At 43.7% G+C, this 16603-nt stretch overlaps 1 protein-coding gene across 1 annotated transcript in view; it reads left to right on the top strand.

Moving 5' to 3' along the window:
• LOC138582946 (E3 ubiquitin-protein ligase TRIM65-like) overlaps positions 1-16603 on the top strand; it is a 270237-nt gene that overhangs the window by 171116 nt on the left and 82518 nt on the right. The window contains exon 4 of the mRNA XM_069654738.1: positions 4637-4808. Within this exon, the coding sequence (XP_069510839.1) occupies positions 4637-4808 (172 nt within the window). The remainder of the gene's footprint in view (positions 1-4636; positions 4809-16603) is intronic.

Genomic DNA, 16603 nt, shown 5'->3' with positions numbered 1-16603 from the left:
CTAGGCTGCGTAAAGGCTTGGGCGGTCGCACAGAGTGGATTGCCCCGGCAGGCATCAGGTTGTGTGTGATATTTCCGAATATTGAACTCTGCATGCAAAAAAGACTGTTTATTTTTTCTCCAACCAATTTCGTGCATCCGTCAATATTCACAAATGTATACATTTCCGGGCGGGGGGGTCTGTTTACCCCACCACCCACCGAAACCTATCTAAAGCCGACTTCCACCGCCCGCCATCTCCGAATATGGTAGGCATTTACCGTAAATGGGGAGTTTCGTCGCTCCGAACCCACCAGTACCATTTCCACGCAAATGCACACTTACTCGCTCACCCGGCCCCACCGTCCTCGCCACAAACACTCCTTCCCGCCCCCACAAAGACACACACATTGACAACGATCGCTATAAACATACATTCCCCCACAACAGATACAGTCACACAAGCACGTAAACACTCATCTGTCGCACTCGCATCTTCTGTCAGCCCCTGCGTGCACTTGTGTGTGTTGGGGGGGGCATGACCGTTCGATTTAGAAAGACCACTTGGAGCGGTCTTTCTATATAGTTTTGTTTCTGTTCAAGTGAAAAAGATGTTTTCACTTACAGCGCAGGCATCATCTGCCATCATAATCTGTACATAATACCTGGCAGCCTGCAATACCCATATAGGAGCCTGTAAATAATGTTCTGATTACAGGTCAGTTGTGGCATCACTACGGACCTGTAATAAGGAAATTGCATCAGTACTCTTCTGTAATCAGTTATACTTCAGTTGTGACGTCACAAGGCCGGCTGCTTGAATCAGTACAGAATTCTAGCTTCCATTGCAGTACTTTACTTAAACCTGTGACAAGCTTTTTTTGTATTCACATATTTATTAATGCATTTACAATAAAACAATACAAACAGACACCGGCCAGGTAAACCGAGCACAGATCAAAGTAAGTCACACCAGTTCCAAAAACCTCCCCCAGATTCCCTCATACAAATTCAATTTCTTCTGCTTACGTAAAATAACCCTTTTCAGCAGTAACATTTTGCTCAGGTCATCAGCCCAGGCTGGACTAAAGGGAAAAACAACACTCTTCCAATCCCTCAGTACGATTTTCTTAGCAGGAAGGGCAGCTCTAAAAAAGCATCCTCTCTGTGGATAGGTCAGATCCTCCAAAAGATCATCTCCCCACCCCCCATTGAGCACTCCCATACCATGTGCTCAAAGGAGCCAGCCCTGTGGCACACAACCCCGGCAGATACCGGAGTCGACCAGCACTCTCGCACACATCTCAGCAAGGGTCCAGTAAACCTTGTTTAGAATTTTGATTTGGCGTACTCTCTCTCCAATGTTCAAAGATGTCAAAGCCACATTCCTGCATAACCTTCCATCTCTCCACTGTCATTTCCGTGTCCAGTGACTCAAACTAAGTACTGAGGAGCTGCTCGTTAGATTGCCTATATGCCATCAGGAACCTATATATATTTGATGCACAACAAGCTCTCTCCTTCAGACTCATCCACTGTGTTCCGAGTACATCATCCTCCACTTCTTCAACGCCGCCAAGTGCCATGTTCAATTTCCAATGTTCACCATAGGTGCAGTCATGCAGAATCTTCAACGCAGACAGTGGGGGTCATTACGAGTATGGAGGTAGCCATGGTGCTATTAGCGCCATGGCTACCCCCATACCGGGCCCGGGTTCCCTGAATGGGGAAATACCGGGCCATTCCAACCTTGGAGGACCCGATATTTCCCCATTCAGGGAACCCATCCCCATTCGAGCCCCCATAGGGCTCAATGGGAATGGGGAGGGAGCCAACAACGGGCCCGTTCATAACGGGCCCGTTGTTAGCTCCCTGGTCCTTTAGCAGCTCCCACTAAGGGCACCTGGTAAAACTAGCCACCCTAGTGGGACCAGCTAAAGGACCTCGTAATGCGGCAGTAAGGGGTTAACGACACCGGCACCCTTACTGGCGCCATTAAACCCTTACTGCCAACCTCGGAATGAGGCCCAATGTGTGAAAAGGGACACATTTCTTGCTCACAAACAGATCCCCAAATCCATTGCACCCCACTCGAAAACCAGGGAGGCCCAAAAAAAGGTTTCCCATCAATTCGCACTCTCGTACTCAACCAGATGGAGTACGTCTAGGCGGTATAGAATGTTGCCCTCCAGCCAAGTCCTCCAGTTTAGGCCATGATTTCCGCAAAAAATATCAGTTGCCGCTGAAGTTGCAAAACCTCTCCCATTTCCAACCCATGACAAGCTTTACAAATTCCTTTCTTGTAAATCGCTTTCTGTGACAGTTTACAGCCATTAACTGATAAGGTCCTGTTTGATAGTGTGTTTATTTTGTGCACTATTGGAATTTAACACATGGCTGCAAAACATTAGAAGATGCATATTATATATTTTTTTAATCCAAACATATTCTACATTGGTTATATGTATTAGCAACTAAAAGATTTTACATTGTGTAGAGAAGCAGATGTACACATCACTCATGGAGCCCACCCCCTCAACCTAAGTCATATTGGAAGAGCAGCAAGAAAGCACTGTGCATGACACCTGGTATCATCCCAATACTGCACCGAAGATATGAGAGACGTTATGCATTCAGACACCCCTATCGAATGTACCCTTGAACTGATGTGGTAGAAGCAAGTCTGCAGACATCACTGGACATAGAAGAACTAAAAGTAAAGTCTGACAAGTATAAGGTGACGTCATGAAGAGAAGAGACGAGGACGCACTGAAACGATATACAAATAGTTAAAGAAGGAAGATATGAATAAAGAAACGAAGTGAATATGCATGCAAATGCGAAGAATTCATAAATGCTGAGAAGATAAGTGCAAAGAGATGCAGTAGATGTATATATGCAGAAACGCATGGTATATAAGATATATAGAAGCTTGTTGCAGTAGAAAACATACCACGAGTAAAGCAGCCATGTTTAGAAGATGGACGTCGGTTTAATATAATAGCAAGCGAGAAGTCTGAAGGAAAGAGGTCAAGGCTGCAGAGGGGCCAGGCACTGGAATACAAATTTGTGCAAGAACAAAGAATATTTGTTTTGCTTAGGATCAAGGATACCGCAGCAAGAAGCAACTACAAGGCAAGAAAGGAGTCGAAGTGGATAAACCATGTACGTAGGACATATTTCTCTTAGATTAAGTAAAGGAGTGAACATTTGCGAGTGCCTCGTATTGAATAGTCAAAGATTTAGACAGCTCATGCAACACGCAGCAACCAAGTCTCCAGAGGCCAAGGAGAGTAACAGCACCCAGTATAATTGAATCAAATGCCGCTAAATAGGAGGGTAAGATAGAAAGAAAATCATGGTCTCCTCATAAGTGTTGCGGGACCAGAAGACTAGGCCTATTTATAACGCTCAGATGACGATAGCGATGTATTTCACTCCCTTTAAAGTTCTAAGGAGGAGAACATTCAGCAAGGTCAACTACAAAGAAGAGGCCTTGTCTTAAGGCCTCACTAATGAGTGATGTAGGCTAATTGGCCAAGTGGACAGTTGTCTGACTTTGTTCCCCGCACCTGGGTTTCGTTTTCCTTACGTGCTGCTAACAAGCCGAATGTCCAAGGTTGGAAGAGGGTTGCCAACAAATCAGGATGTTCTATGTGATGATGGACTATACATTGTTTCAGAAGCCAATCTGCTGCTGTCATTCTATTATCTGTATTATACGCAGTTAGAGGTTGTTTTAGGCGTGTCTACTCCATAACACCCAAATAAGCTATAGGTATATATGTTCCCTTGACCTATCCCTGTGCCCAATTTGGTTTTTCCTATTTGCCACGTAGGATGAAATAGCTGCCGTATATTGAGGTAGAAAGCCTTTGTGTAACTGAAATATTTTCGTGAGTGTGTGAGCTGCGATTTGTTATGCTTCCCAGATTTCCCTACTTTGTTGAACTGATGATAAAGTAGTATTTTGTCATCTTCTTTGAGTCTGGCTGGTTATTTGGGCCTGAAATCAGTCATTGTGGTAATCCCATCCAGCACCTGACAGGCTCCAGGTGCTACTGCACAATTGCATTAAGCAAGAGGCCAGGTACTTAAGTGTATGATGGTGTATGGCCATGTAAGGAAATAAGTAAAAATAGGTAAACAAGATATTGCAAGTCACCTCGGAGTACCATGAACTTATAAAGAAACTCCGCCTTTGGCCCTGTTCCTCTACTTGGTGACCAAACTCCTCAGTGCAATATCCTTATAATGTACATTTGGGTTACTTTTTTCCCATATGTGTTCAACACTGGCACAAAGTCAATAGACGTATTTTGAAGTGATTCCCAATGCCAACCTGCAAGGGATAGTGATATTTGACAGGCATTTCTAGATGCCTGTAGTCAGGCAATTGGAATGCTACAGAGCTTTTCTCTTGCCTACAATCATAGCTCAGAAATGGCCTTCTACAGTTTGCCAACAAACTAATCTCAAGAATGTTCAAACACATTTTTTGTGCATTTTCTGGATGCCCACAGTCAAATATCAAGAATGTTCGGGAGTATTTTTGTGGTAAAGGCATCAAGCCTTCAGCAATGTTCCCTGATGAATACAGATGACCACTGAGAATATTTGAAAATGTTTGTTGACTGGTATACTATGTTCCCACACAGAACCTCACTCTTCTCTCCTCACCCGGGGCCTCTGCTGTCCTGCCAGCGGTTGATTTTCCAATCAGTCAGAAGGTGGCACCCATCGTAGAAGTCCTGTCCCAGACCTCAAAGCTGCTCCAGGATGGTTTGGCAAACTCTCTGCTACCTACACCCAGTGCAACTGTAATAAAAGGTAAGACTGATATTCGAAAGTTTAGGCATTAGCAGATAATGCTAGAATTATATGCCATAAATCCTAGTGTATTCCTGAGCATTTCTGTTTTTTTAATAATCAACTTTGGTTTTTTTAACATGAAAACATAAAACCAAACACAGTACAACCCGCATTGTGACTCAGTAGCCCCCCCCCCACCCCAATCCACCCAACCCCACCCCGGCGATCCCCCGCCAACCCTGCTGCTCAAATGCCTGGCCTTCCCTCCTCCGACTCTCCTCACAAATCTCCCTCCCCTTCGAAGCCCTATCCCCCTTTCCATCACTATTCCTTGTTCAGTTGGTCCTGTTAAATCTTTCAGTCCATATCCAGCCACTTCCCCCATATTTTGTGATGGGCATCCTCTAGACCAGGGGTCTCCAACCTTTACGTTAGCTAGAGCTACTTGTAGTGGAGGCCAACAGTGGAGAGCTACTAGCGGGCAATATCGGGGTGGGGATGTATATAAACCTCAGAATTTTAACCAATATTTTTGGGCCCAATTATTTCCCCTCTATAAACAGATGGAATAACATATGCCTTCACGATTATATTAAGAACTTCAAAAACCTCTTTGTTGCATTATTATTTATTAGTAGCTGTCTCAAAAAGACAGATATTTGTTGGACTACCGCACAAATATCCTGTAAATTTTGCGCCTCTTGCTTTGCGTTTTATGCAGGCTTTCTACATGCTAGGCACATTATTGTTTTCCAAATGTGCATTTCACACTTCCATAAAAATACAGTAATTTCCAAATTGAAAAATGCTGCTTGCGTTCACTAGTTTTCTTTGAAATGTTTTTTTTGTCAGACACCACACATACTTTGTTATTTGTGTGCCCCTCTGTGTTTTAGCACAGGTTATATTTATAAATATGTTATCTGCTTGTCAAACTGGTTAATCACAGATAAATGCTTCTGTTGTGCTGACAGCAGTTTTTAGGAAATTAAACCGTGGATCAATAGGTGGCAACTTTTGATTTTCACTACAGGGGCAGAAAAATCCCCCCTCTTCCCTGAATATAAGCAAGCAACCAACCCAACCCATGCCCTGGCCAAACATATTTTATAGCACTTTTTGTTATATAAGGCATTGCAAAAAGGCATACGATTAACATGTAGTTTTGAATATATAACATCTCAGCATCAGTCTGTCAACCTGCTGAGCTACCCTGGTAGACTTTTACTGTACAGCGTGTCTATGGATCGCTTAATGTACTAAAAGTTGGTGTACCTGTGTTATGGAAATGATATAAGTGGAAATGTACAGTGTGGAGTTTGGAAAGAAGCCACATGAAAGAAATTGCACCCTTTTTTAAATATTATTTTGAACATTTCCAGGCGAGAGGCAGTGCTACTGTGACATTTTCATTACATGGTCACAATGATCCTGATCCTCCCAGCCCCTCAGAGCTGCAGGGTCCTTTCCTTTTTTTTTTTTTTTTTTTACTTTTTACGGACCGGCTGCGGGGCCACCCCCGCAACCGTCTCTCACAATATAGTGAAGAAGGGTGCGGGGGATCCCCCCCGCAACCTTTGCCACCGAATGGGGGATTTGGTTGAACATTTTGGCTGTTCTGAATTTTCGATCAGCCGAAATTCGCCCAAATCTCCCATTCGGTCTTTGTTTCCCCGGACATTTTGGACTTTTCCAGTTTAACCAATGGTGGAGAAGTGGCACTGCTTATCACCTGATATAATATATTTATAGCTTTTACTTTACGTTCCCCCTCCAGTAGGATTATCCTCTAATGGCGATTGTTCCGGGATATCCCAGTCTTCTCTTCCTTCTCAGGCTATTGCATGCATTCGACGTAAATATTTATATTGTTCTCTGTCAGTCAGATCGTAGGTGTCAGCTAAAGGATGCCATTTGTTTTTGATCGAGAAGGTGTCAGATTTTCCTGATCCCCTTCAATTAGCATTTCTGTTTTGAACCATGGAAACCTTCAATTTAAATTATATGCATTTATTAAAATAGCTGTAGCTTAATACAGCTTACCTGGAACTGCAACGTTTGTCAAGAGCTCACTTTCGGTCATATTTAAGGTGAAGGAGACAAGAGAGCTGGCAAATTCCCTTCCCTCTTTCTCTTGCATGCCATACCAAGAATGTCAGGCAACCACATGTTATGTTGATTTATACTGCGCACTGATATCATCCAGCAAGAGAAAGGGTTACTTTCACTAATTGACAGTCCTTGTAAGATGATGCATCTATTTGGGGCCCCTTTAGCAAACTATATGTCTAGACTTATTATTGCTCTTCCTGGAAAACTGATTTGATTTGGCTCGCAATCTAACCCCTTCCCCATTATACATCTTCCTTTCTGTAAATCGTGATGTGTACCCACTGGTGAATGGATATGCTCACCAGGGCCTGCAATATATGTCCCGTATAAAGTTAACTTGGTATTTGTCATGCAAATTGTTGTTATATTTGGTGTCCGTAGAAATTATCGAATTGGAAAAAATCAAATGGCGAAATGACCACGTTTTTACAGATTTCGTTCGGAATTTGGGGACATTTAACTAAAATATAGTTGTGGGGTAAGGGTAATAGTTAGGGTAGAGGGTGCCGGGGCTCTCCCCCCGCATTTATCATGGACAACCTTATACTCATGTATCTGGTAGGCTTTTGAAAATAATACAAATATTTGAAGAAGAAAAAGTTTCACCATCTTTGTCAGCAGACTGCCAGTTCTCATGGCACATGGCACATCCCAACAAGAGCAGAAAGACAAGATGGTGTTGTGCACCAGCAATAATCCTAGTTATCTGTATCTCATGGCTTGCAAAAGTTGACCTGGCCTGTAGGGGAGTCGAATAATGCCTTCCACAGCCAAAACTTCTGAAAGGCCTGTAAGACTAAGGCAGAGTTGGCTTCTTCCTGATGTGCAAGTGAGGCACTGCCCTCTTTGGTAACTTTTAGTTGTGCGTTTAGGTGGTGCTTAAACGCCATCTATAAGCCAAAATGAATGCATTGGAGTACAGCTTGGAGAGAGATGACATGTGAGGAGGGACATAAAGGTTGTGGGTGTTTGGTTATTCATTTGCCCATATCCATGCCAATCACTTATGGTTCTTCCCACCCGCTATCGGCCCCTCCCACCCAAAACACATCCTCCTGGGATCCCTTTGAGCTAGCTCTGTCAAACAGTAACATTAATCTTTGACCTGTCCGTGTTATTTGTAAGCAGCCTTCTTAGAGTTAATTATCTGCTTGCAGCTGTAAATTGGCTACTGTTGTTATGAAAATGTCTTAACCAAGTGTGCCTTCAGCCACTTGATATGTATCTGTTATGTGCATTGAAATCCTGTTAATAACAAGGGTGGGCAAAGCCAGGATAGGTATTAGAAAGGCATTTGCCATGCACTGCAATCATATGCATATGTAATAGCACCATTTTGCACCTGTTGCCATCTTATGGCCAAGAAGTACCATTATGGCAGTGCCTGGCAAATGACTATCCCTTGCCTACACAAAGGCCAAAACCGCATTGCCAATGCTTGTTTTTTTCTGTTGTGAAGTGCGCCTCTACCATTTATTGATGGCTGTGGAGTTCTTTCTTGTGAAAGTGATGGTGTTATGTTTGCCATTTGACTAGATTAACCATTTATGAATTTCTTGAATGTCTATGAATTAACTCACTGTGTTCTTAAGACCAATGATTAGTGAGACCTGTTTGATTTCCATGACTGATAGTGGATTATGGCCAGTGCAGCCATTAAGACGGATTATGATGAACGTTTTCTGAAGAAAAGGCCTGTTCCTATGCTGTTAGGAAGCAGTATATCAAGATAGCAATCTCAAATACAACACACTGATAAATGGTACCATCTAATCTAACAATATAATAAAAGGCCACATGTATGTTTGTCCGATGCAGTAGCTTCGTCTGTTGTCCCTGCTAGAGGGAGCCGATTGCTTAGGCTATATAGTGGTCCTACTGTGACAATGAAAACCTGCAATTTTGCCCGTGTACATAGGCCTGTACACTAGTTAAAGAAAAACACATTGTGCTTTTACCTTTACAATTACCTTTCCTTTCAGCAGGTTCATCTGTGCGTTTGTATTTATTCATGAGGCAGAAATTGTGCTTTACACTTTACAGAAGGACACGGTTTTGTACGATCTGGCCGAAAAAAAAGCTCTGACCATACAAAACGACCGAAAAATGCTATCACCAAAGGTTCAAACACCAAAAGTTTGAATCTTTGGTGGTAGCATTGCAGGTAAGTAAAAAAAAAAAGATTGCGGGTGTGTCCCCTGCAACACCCCGCTCACTATACTGTGTGGCATAGTGAGCGGGGTGTTGCGGAGGACACCACCGCAGCACACCCACCAAAAAAAACAGGGGCTGCAGGAGTGTCCCCCACAACATCCCGCTCACTATACTTTACAGCATAGTGGCGGGGGTAACCCCTAATGCCCCCGTAGTATGTAAGTGTGTTCGCATGAGAAAGGTGCAAACTTTTGGTAGTTCGCACCTTTCTCATGCAAACCTTCCGGCCGCTGCAAAATCAGCCGCGGTCGCATCTCTTAGAATCAAGGACACATTGCAGGCCCATCAATCCTGTTAGTGTATGTTTTACAATCTTAGCATATGGATCGTGAGAATGTTGCAAGGTCCTAGTGGTCGGGGGGGATCAGCACAGTCAAATGCAAGCAACATAGAAAGTAATAATATATGTTTTTTTTTTTGTGGAAACAGTTTTATGAATCGGTTGTAGCACGAAAAAGACAACAAAAAGAAAAAACATGACATCAAGGTTATTACATAAAGTCATAACATTCAACTTAAATCATCCAGTTTGCGCCACAGTGGATTGCCAATACCTAAAGAGAAATGATCCCCCCTGAGATCCCGCACAACCGGTTTATCCCGCTTACCCCCAGCAAACAAGTATTCCTTATTTTCTACGGATACAAATAGTGTTTCGCCAGGCAGGGTTTAAATGTGAACGCTGGGTACTTCAGATCATAATCTAACGGGGGAGCCCATAAAGACAGAAACTTGTGGGTCTTTCCATTCTTTGCCGCCATAACCTTCTCCTCCACCAGTACATCCCATACCTTTATCCACCATAAAGCCAGGCCCGGGCCCTCCGCCGAATTCCAGCAGCGGACGATTGTAATACATGCAGCCAACAATAAATGTGTCACTAACTTCGCCCGCCCCCGCCCAGATGTAGGGTATATCTCCTCACAGGGGCCCCCAAGAGAAGAGTTTCGGGACACATCGGGAGTTTGCTGCCAGTCATAGCTTCTATGGTCGCCCCAATACTTTCCCAAAAGGAATGAATCAGAGGACAGTCCCACCACATGTGAAAATAAGAGCCTAGCGCCTGGCAATTTCGCCAGCAAGAGGGTGGTGGCGAGGCATGGAAATGATGTGTCTGTACTGGGGTGTAAAGGCACACTCATTGTTGGTCACACGTCTGGAGGAAGAGTATCTCCTGGTCCAAATGGCTATCCACGATTGATCGTCCAGTCGGTGACCCAAATCTGTCCCCCACCAGCTCATGTAGTGGGGACGAGAAGCCAGCAAATCGTCCCCAACTTCTTCACTTGTCGTTGGAGATCTCGTTTCCTGTTTGCGACTTCTTGATCAAAACAGTGATGTCTAACAAATGAAGGCTTCATACCACGATTTTCTTTTTCTGTAAACATAAACATAGAAAGGACTGCAGTGTAATCTTTTAAATTCCTTGCATCTGTCTGCACATTAGCTCGGTTATTCTCAATTTTTGTGTCATACTGATGTTTTCTGGAGTAAGTGTCAAACTAGTGAGACTTGTGTTTACTTCAAGTTCCTGACTCTTTTTAGTTACATCATTTGTAGGCCAGTGATCTAGTACAACCTTTATGATATTGTGGTCACTGTTGTTAGTTCTCACAACTTTCAAAGACTTGAGTCTGTCATAGATTAATCCCGCAGCGAAGTAGTCCAAGATCTTTGAATCTTTACCCCTCGTCCAAGTAATTGTTTCAGGCACATCTCCTAGGAGGTGACCATTCACTATGGTTATGTTGTGATCAGCTAAAGCTTCTCTCCATCTCAAGCCTTTCACTATAGCCGGAGAGGCATTCAGTGGGAGGTCAGTAATGAGCTCTCCTGATGTATGCAAGCATTGTATGTTTAAGTCACCGCAAACTATAAATGCTAGATTGGGGTATTTACCCAATGAGTCTTCAATAAGTGGCAGGACTTGGCTTTCAAATGATATCGCCAAGATCGAACCAAAGTTCCAATAGAGGTTCAAAGCCTTAGTATTTACACAGATTTTACCTTTTGAGTTTGTCATCTGAATTAACAAAGCCTGTATTAGTGGTGTTGGTTGCAGGACCTCCAAGACTTTCAAACCTCATATGTGTCTTATTACTGTTAAAAGGCCGGTCATAGGCCTGCCCTTAGGGCCCTTAGTTGCAGGGTTTAAACATGTTGAAAAGCCTTTCAGTGTAGGTCGTTCTGGCAACCAGGTCTACTGGAGGAATACCATATCAAACTGGGCGAAATCCATGTCTCCCTGCCCAAATAGGTGCCAGAACCCCCTAGTCTTCCAGCATCCTAAAGTAAATACTGATTGTTTTTCTGGGCAAGGATATCTTTTGACGTTACAATCTTAATGACTTCGGGGCCAGAACCCCTGCTAACCAGCCCCAGTCATCTCCTTGTATGCCTCTTGTTTTTGATACTGGTTTGTTCCATTTATTTTTTGAAGAATGATATCCTGCCACTGTAATATTCAACTCTGATTGCATTCTTTCAGTTTGCTTATTGTCTTTTCTTCTTGCTAATATGATTGTTCTCACAGAAGATTTCAAAGGCTACTTTTTAGTTATTGGAGTCGCGTTCTTCATTGAGAACTTGCTCTTTGGTCTCCCTGGAGAGCCCTACTCTGAGTTGGTTACGTTGTACTCGCATAACGATAATCCCATTAACAACATCTTATGTGTTTCCTGCAATAGAAGATGTTTTACTTTAACAGACGAAAGATAAAGAGCCACCTTATCCAACCAATCCAGAAACTCGACCAAATGTAATTCTTCCGTGGCAATTCCTTTTCAGGTTGGAATAGAATGGAAGAGTCTCAGGACATTGGCCCTATTCAGGATAAGATTGTCGTTAATTCTTAAGACTCCCTGGAAGAGAAGCTTAAAGGTTTCATCCTTTTCTCTCGGTTCCTTGTTCGTAGGATTAACGTTCAGTTTGCTTTTTTTCAAAGGTCTATTATCCAGGATAGTTCTCGTGGGGGATTACGGAATTGTTGTTTATGCACCAAGGCCTTCATCCTCTCCTCCAAGGTGACAAAATAGCCATCCGAATCATGCAGTTTTTGTTTGTTTATTCTCCTTGGAGAACGGGAATCCATGGTTGCAAGTATTTTGTTGCAAAGTTAAAGCCCCCTACATGTCTTTTTTGCAGAGAAAGGTGGTTTACAGCCTTTGAATTATCTCTTTCTTCAATCTTTGATTGTATTACACTTCTGCTACACTACTCGATGTATCACCTCATAGTAGCCCTCTGACTCGAAGACATCTCCTATAACACAGGAGCTTCCCGCAGAAGTCGATCTGTCAACTTTGCGCTCATCACCCTCTTCCTGGTACTCTGCTCCTGAGTATGAGTATGTAGATAAATTAATTAGCTCTTCATAATCAGAGTCTTCTATGAAGCTAATTGCTGGCTCTCTTTCCTTAGCCACAAGTTGCGGAGGTAGAAGTGGCAGCGATATATTTGCCTCGGGCTGACAATCCTTTTGGTTGACGGGTCCTTGTGTACCCATGGTGTTATGAATCGGAGTAACCCGATTTTTACACTTGCTTACCTTAAAATAATTTGATGTAATCTTAGGCGCAAGTATATTTTGGCTCAATATTTTCAATTCCTGATTTTTCTTTTTATCCAGTTTTTGTTTTAGTGCCTTCCTTTTTGTGTGTGGCAAGAGACACAACAAAGGATCCCTGCTCTTCCCCCCCTGTCAGTTTTGAAAATATATTAAACTGTTTTCTGACAGAGTTGTTGGTGTTTAATAGCTCCTTTTGTGGGCAATTTACTGGATCCCTCACTCCTTCCTTCAAGTGTGTTGACCATTCACCTGATGACTCCCACTCTTCTCTTCAATTAATATTACCTGGTTGTCGGTTTTAGGCGGGATCAGCTTGACCTGTTTGGGTTCTTTTCCCTGATTCATCTCCCGGGCCCCTTTCTTCTACTACGTTAATATTGCCTTGTTGTTAGTATCCGTCGATTTTATCTGGGCCTGTTTGAGTTCTTTTCCTTGACTCACCTCCATCAACCTCTGGGTTGGATCGTCATTTATCGCATTTTCGTGATTAGCCAGACTGACGGTTGAGGGGGCGTCCTCTCTGATGGTAGTCATCTCCATTGTGCTCAATGAGCTTTCTTTCCTGCATTTCGATCTGTCCTCCATAATGGGTTTGGTTAATGAGTGTAGAATCCGGGTGATCTTTGCTGTGTTGTTGTCCAAGTTGGATTGCAGAGCCATTACAAAGCCCACCAGAAATATTAACTTTGAATAAAGCATTGCGATCACGGTTGTCTGGTCCTTTAATGAATCATTGAGAGTTTCATAAAGTTTTGTAAACGGTATCATGGATAAAGTGATCGCTGCAATACTTTTAGCATTTATTCCAGTATTAGATTGCGATCCACATCCCGGTTCAGCCTCCATCTGTCCAGGAATAAATCCTCCTCTATTGAGATAGAGGTGCTTACAGGCTGCTGTGTCTCAGAATGTAAGTTTCACCTCCTATCCACCTGAGCCGTTGGATTTACCATTTGCATGTTAGTCTCATGGCAGTTGGAATTAATTTTTGCCTTCTTACCCAGCCCGATTTGGGTTGTATCAGAATGCATTGGGCAGAGTCTCTTCTTAAGATGGTTTTGGGCCCTTTGCCTGACCATTGGGTCCCGTAGTGGGTGTATTTTTCCCCAACATCGATCGCCATTATCGCGCGCTCCGCTTTCGGAAGTGCCTAACTCATCAGAGTTAAAGGAGGTGGCGCTCCTTTCAGATATGCCGTCTGGTTTACCAGCCTCTTTTGAGTGTTGGTTGTTATTGAGGGGCAAAGAGACCTGTTCCAGATCCACAAGACTCTGGCCAGGATCCAGAGTAATCTGCTGCTTGTCTAATATCTGAAGGTCAGGGGCCCTGCTATCCGGGGGTGATCTTAGATCCCCTCCCCCTTCCAGAACCCCTGACATTGGTTGTTTCTTATAAAAGAACCTCAGTTTTAGTAAGGGGCCTTACGTTATGCCATTGTGTTGCCATACAGTTTTTAAGGATGATTGACGATATTGTCTTGTTAAGTGGGGGGCTTTGGTATTTTGAGGGGCCCCAAATATAAACATTGTTGATTTTAATGCCCTGTCCCCACTCAGGGCCACACCATTTTCTTCTTTTTCTTCATTTTTACCATTTTCTTCATTCCCACTCTGAAAGGGGCCCCTAGGGGTCCCTTACGTCTATGGAAACAAGGCGAGTCACCACACACGATAGATACGCCAGACACAAGGTTGTATTCCCAAAGCTAGGGTTTATTGCAAAGCAAAAGTCTCAGTTGGCCAACTCAGTCTCATGCCCCGCGACGTGTATCTCTAGACCTCAAGGGGCGCAAGAGAGTGAATTACGTACATCAGTTACACATATACAGAATGCATATCAAACAATCAGCTATGACATGTTTAACACCCCCCTCTATTGGGTTTGTTTGAACTTGGTGTGATGATGGACATTTTCGACAACTATGACACCTTCAAACATCTATTCTAGTAACAATTTGCAATTTGTTAGTGCGGAAGCATCTTTCAGTTGTTGAACAGAACACAGTGCTTCTGTTCTTGGAAGCGAGCTACATACAGGGGGAGAGTTGCATTCCAGGCCTTGCTATCTATGAGGTGCTATTCGTGTCCTGGGAGCCGACAAGCTCTAATGGGGCTCAGCAAAGGGGGGGCCGTAAGAAGAGCATAATTCAAGCCTTTAGCTGCTTTATTCTAACATATTCTACCATATAACGAGACTGGCTGGCAGCTGCAAAATGATTAAATGCCCTGCAGCTCTGCTTCAAGGCTACATTCGGGAGGGAGACGGGCATTCTTCCTGGCGCTGCCTACGTTGTGTTTCAACGAACTCTTGCTATCCTCGTGGCCCTGCGGCCTTGTCCTTTTACGTGCAGACAACAATGTTTTACAGTCGAGCAGTGTAAGTAGAAAAATGTACTGTGAAGCAATAAGAACAGAAAGCAATGAGCAATGGTTAGAAAACAAAATGGCGATTCTTTTTACATCAAAATGGCCGTTCATTGGCAAACTCGGAAACCTATATTCTGTCACATCGTGCATGAGACGGTTGGCCCACGGCCATCAAAATACGTTTGCGGTCACAAAGTAGAGGTATCCATTTTTCTAGACTGACAACTCATCGCATCTTGTTCCGACTGTAGTAGTTCACGGTCAGAAACTGGCATCAAGTCGTGGGGGCTATTTCGAAAAGCTTCGGCCCTTCGCTGCAGGTAGGCTTGCATAATTCAGAGCTGAGCTGTGCTGAGCGAGACAGCGTTTCTGTGGCTGGTGACACTGCTGCTAATATCATTGCTTACTTTTTTTGCCTGGGCGCACAAGCGAAGCTCAAGCGGAGCGGAGTGTTTGTGTGTCATTCCAGGACTGCAACTGCCTGCAAGAACTCTAGTACATAAAAAGGTGCGGGTCCCTTAAGAGCTTCGAGATTGTAGCTCCGCCCCATTTCTAACCAGGAGGAGGATTTAAACTGAACATCAACGCCCTTGCGGCGTGAAGCCCGCGCACGTAAAGGGCGTGCATTTCTGAGGCTGTTTGGCTGTTTGCTGCTTTGTTGCTGGGTTGCCTGGCCAGGCTGTCAATTGCGCTCTCAAGTGGTGCAATTCAACAAGTGACTGTGATTTTCATCAAAGCAAGCGTGGTCTCCAGTTCAACCTCTATGACCCGATCAGCGGAAGGTCCTCAGACCACAAGGAAGACGCTTTACCATCGAAGAATGGTAAATCCATGGACCACGCTGAAAGCCTCTGCCCCAAACATCCCAAAATCTTTCACAACTTCTGTGTTAGATACACACTTGCAAAATGACCCTCCTGCCGTCCATGGTGATCATGATACTGGTCCTTTTGAAGTGCAAAGTTCTAAAGTGCAAACCTCATTGCTTTCTCCGATGACTTCAGCTACAACTGAATGCACAGACATTCAGAATAACACTCAAGTGGTCGCTACTGTTTCTTTTGATCAATCTCATCTTAAAGGCAGCGCTCCAACTCAGCTACTGCCTAGTGACATTTGCGGAACAAACGAGGAAAATATAATAAAGGAATGTGGAACTGCCTCCTTGCATACTCCGCCCCGGACTCTGACCCCTAGTGTTCAATCACAGTCGGTCCCTACAGCTTTGTGTTCTGTGCACACAAAGATGCATACGATTAACTCTTTCTGTGATTTACCTGGTAGTCTGCCATCATCAATGATTACAACTGTAATCACTGACGATGAGTTAATAAGTGTTTTCAATGCTCCAAAGGTTGTCCAGCACTCTGTCACTACAAACACTCAGGCTTTAACGGATGGAGCGTGTTCACAAAGCAGATCTAAAGAAAATGAGCTTCAGCCATTCCGATCACCGAACAACAATGCAGCAGCTTTACCAACATCTTCGTGTTTTCCCATCCGTCAAGCCTTGTCTACTGGCACAAGACTACTAAATCTTAATTCGTGTACTA

Source organism: Ambystoma mexicanum, chromosome 3q (genome assembly GCF_040938575.1).
Source record: "Ambystoma mexicanum isolate Mex_15411 chromosome 3q, UKY_AmexF1_1, whole genome shotgun sequence".
NCBI classification, from domain to species: Eukaryota; Metazoa; Chordata; class Amphibia; order Caudata; family Ambystomatidae; genus Ambystoma; species Ambystoma mexicanum.
This window is presented reverse-complemented; position numbering and strand designations above follow the sequence as displayed.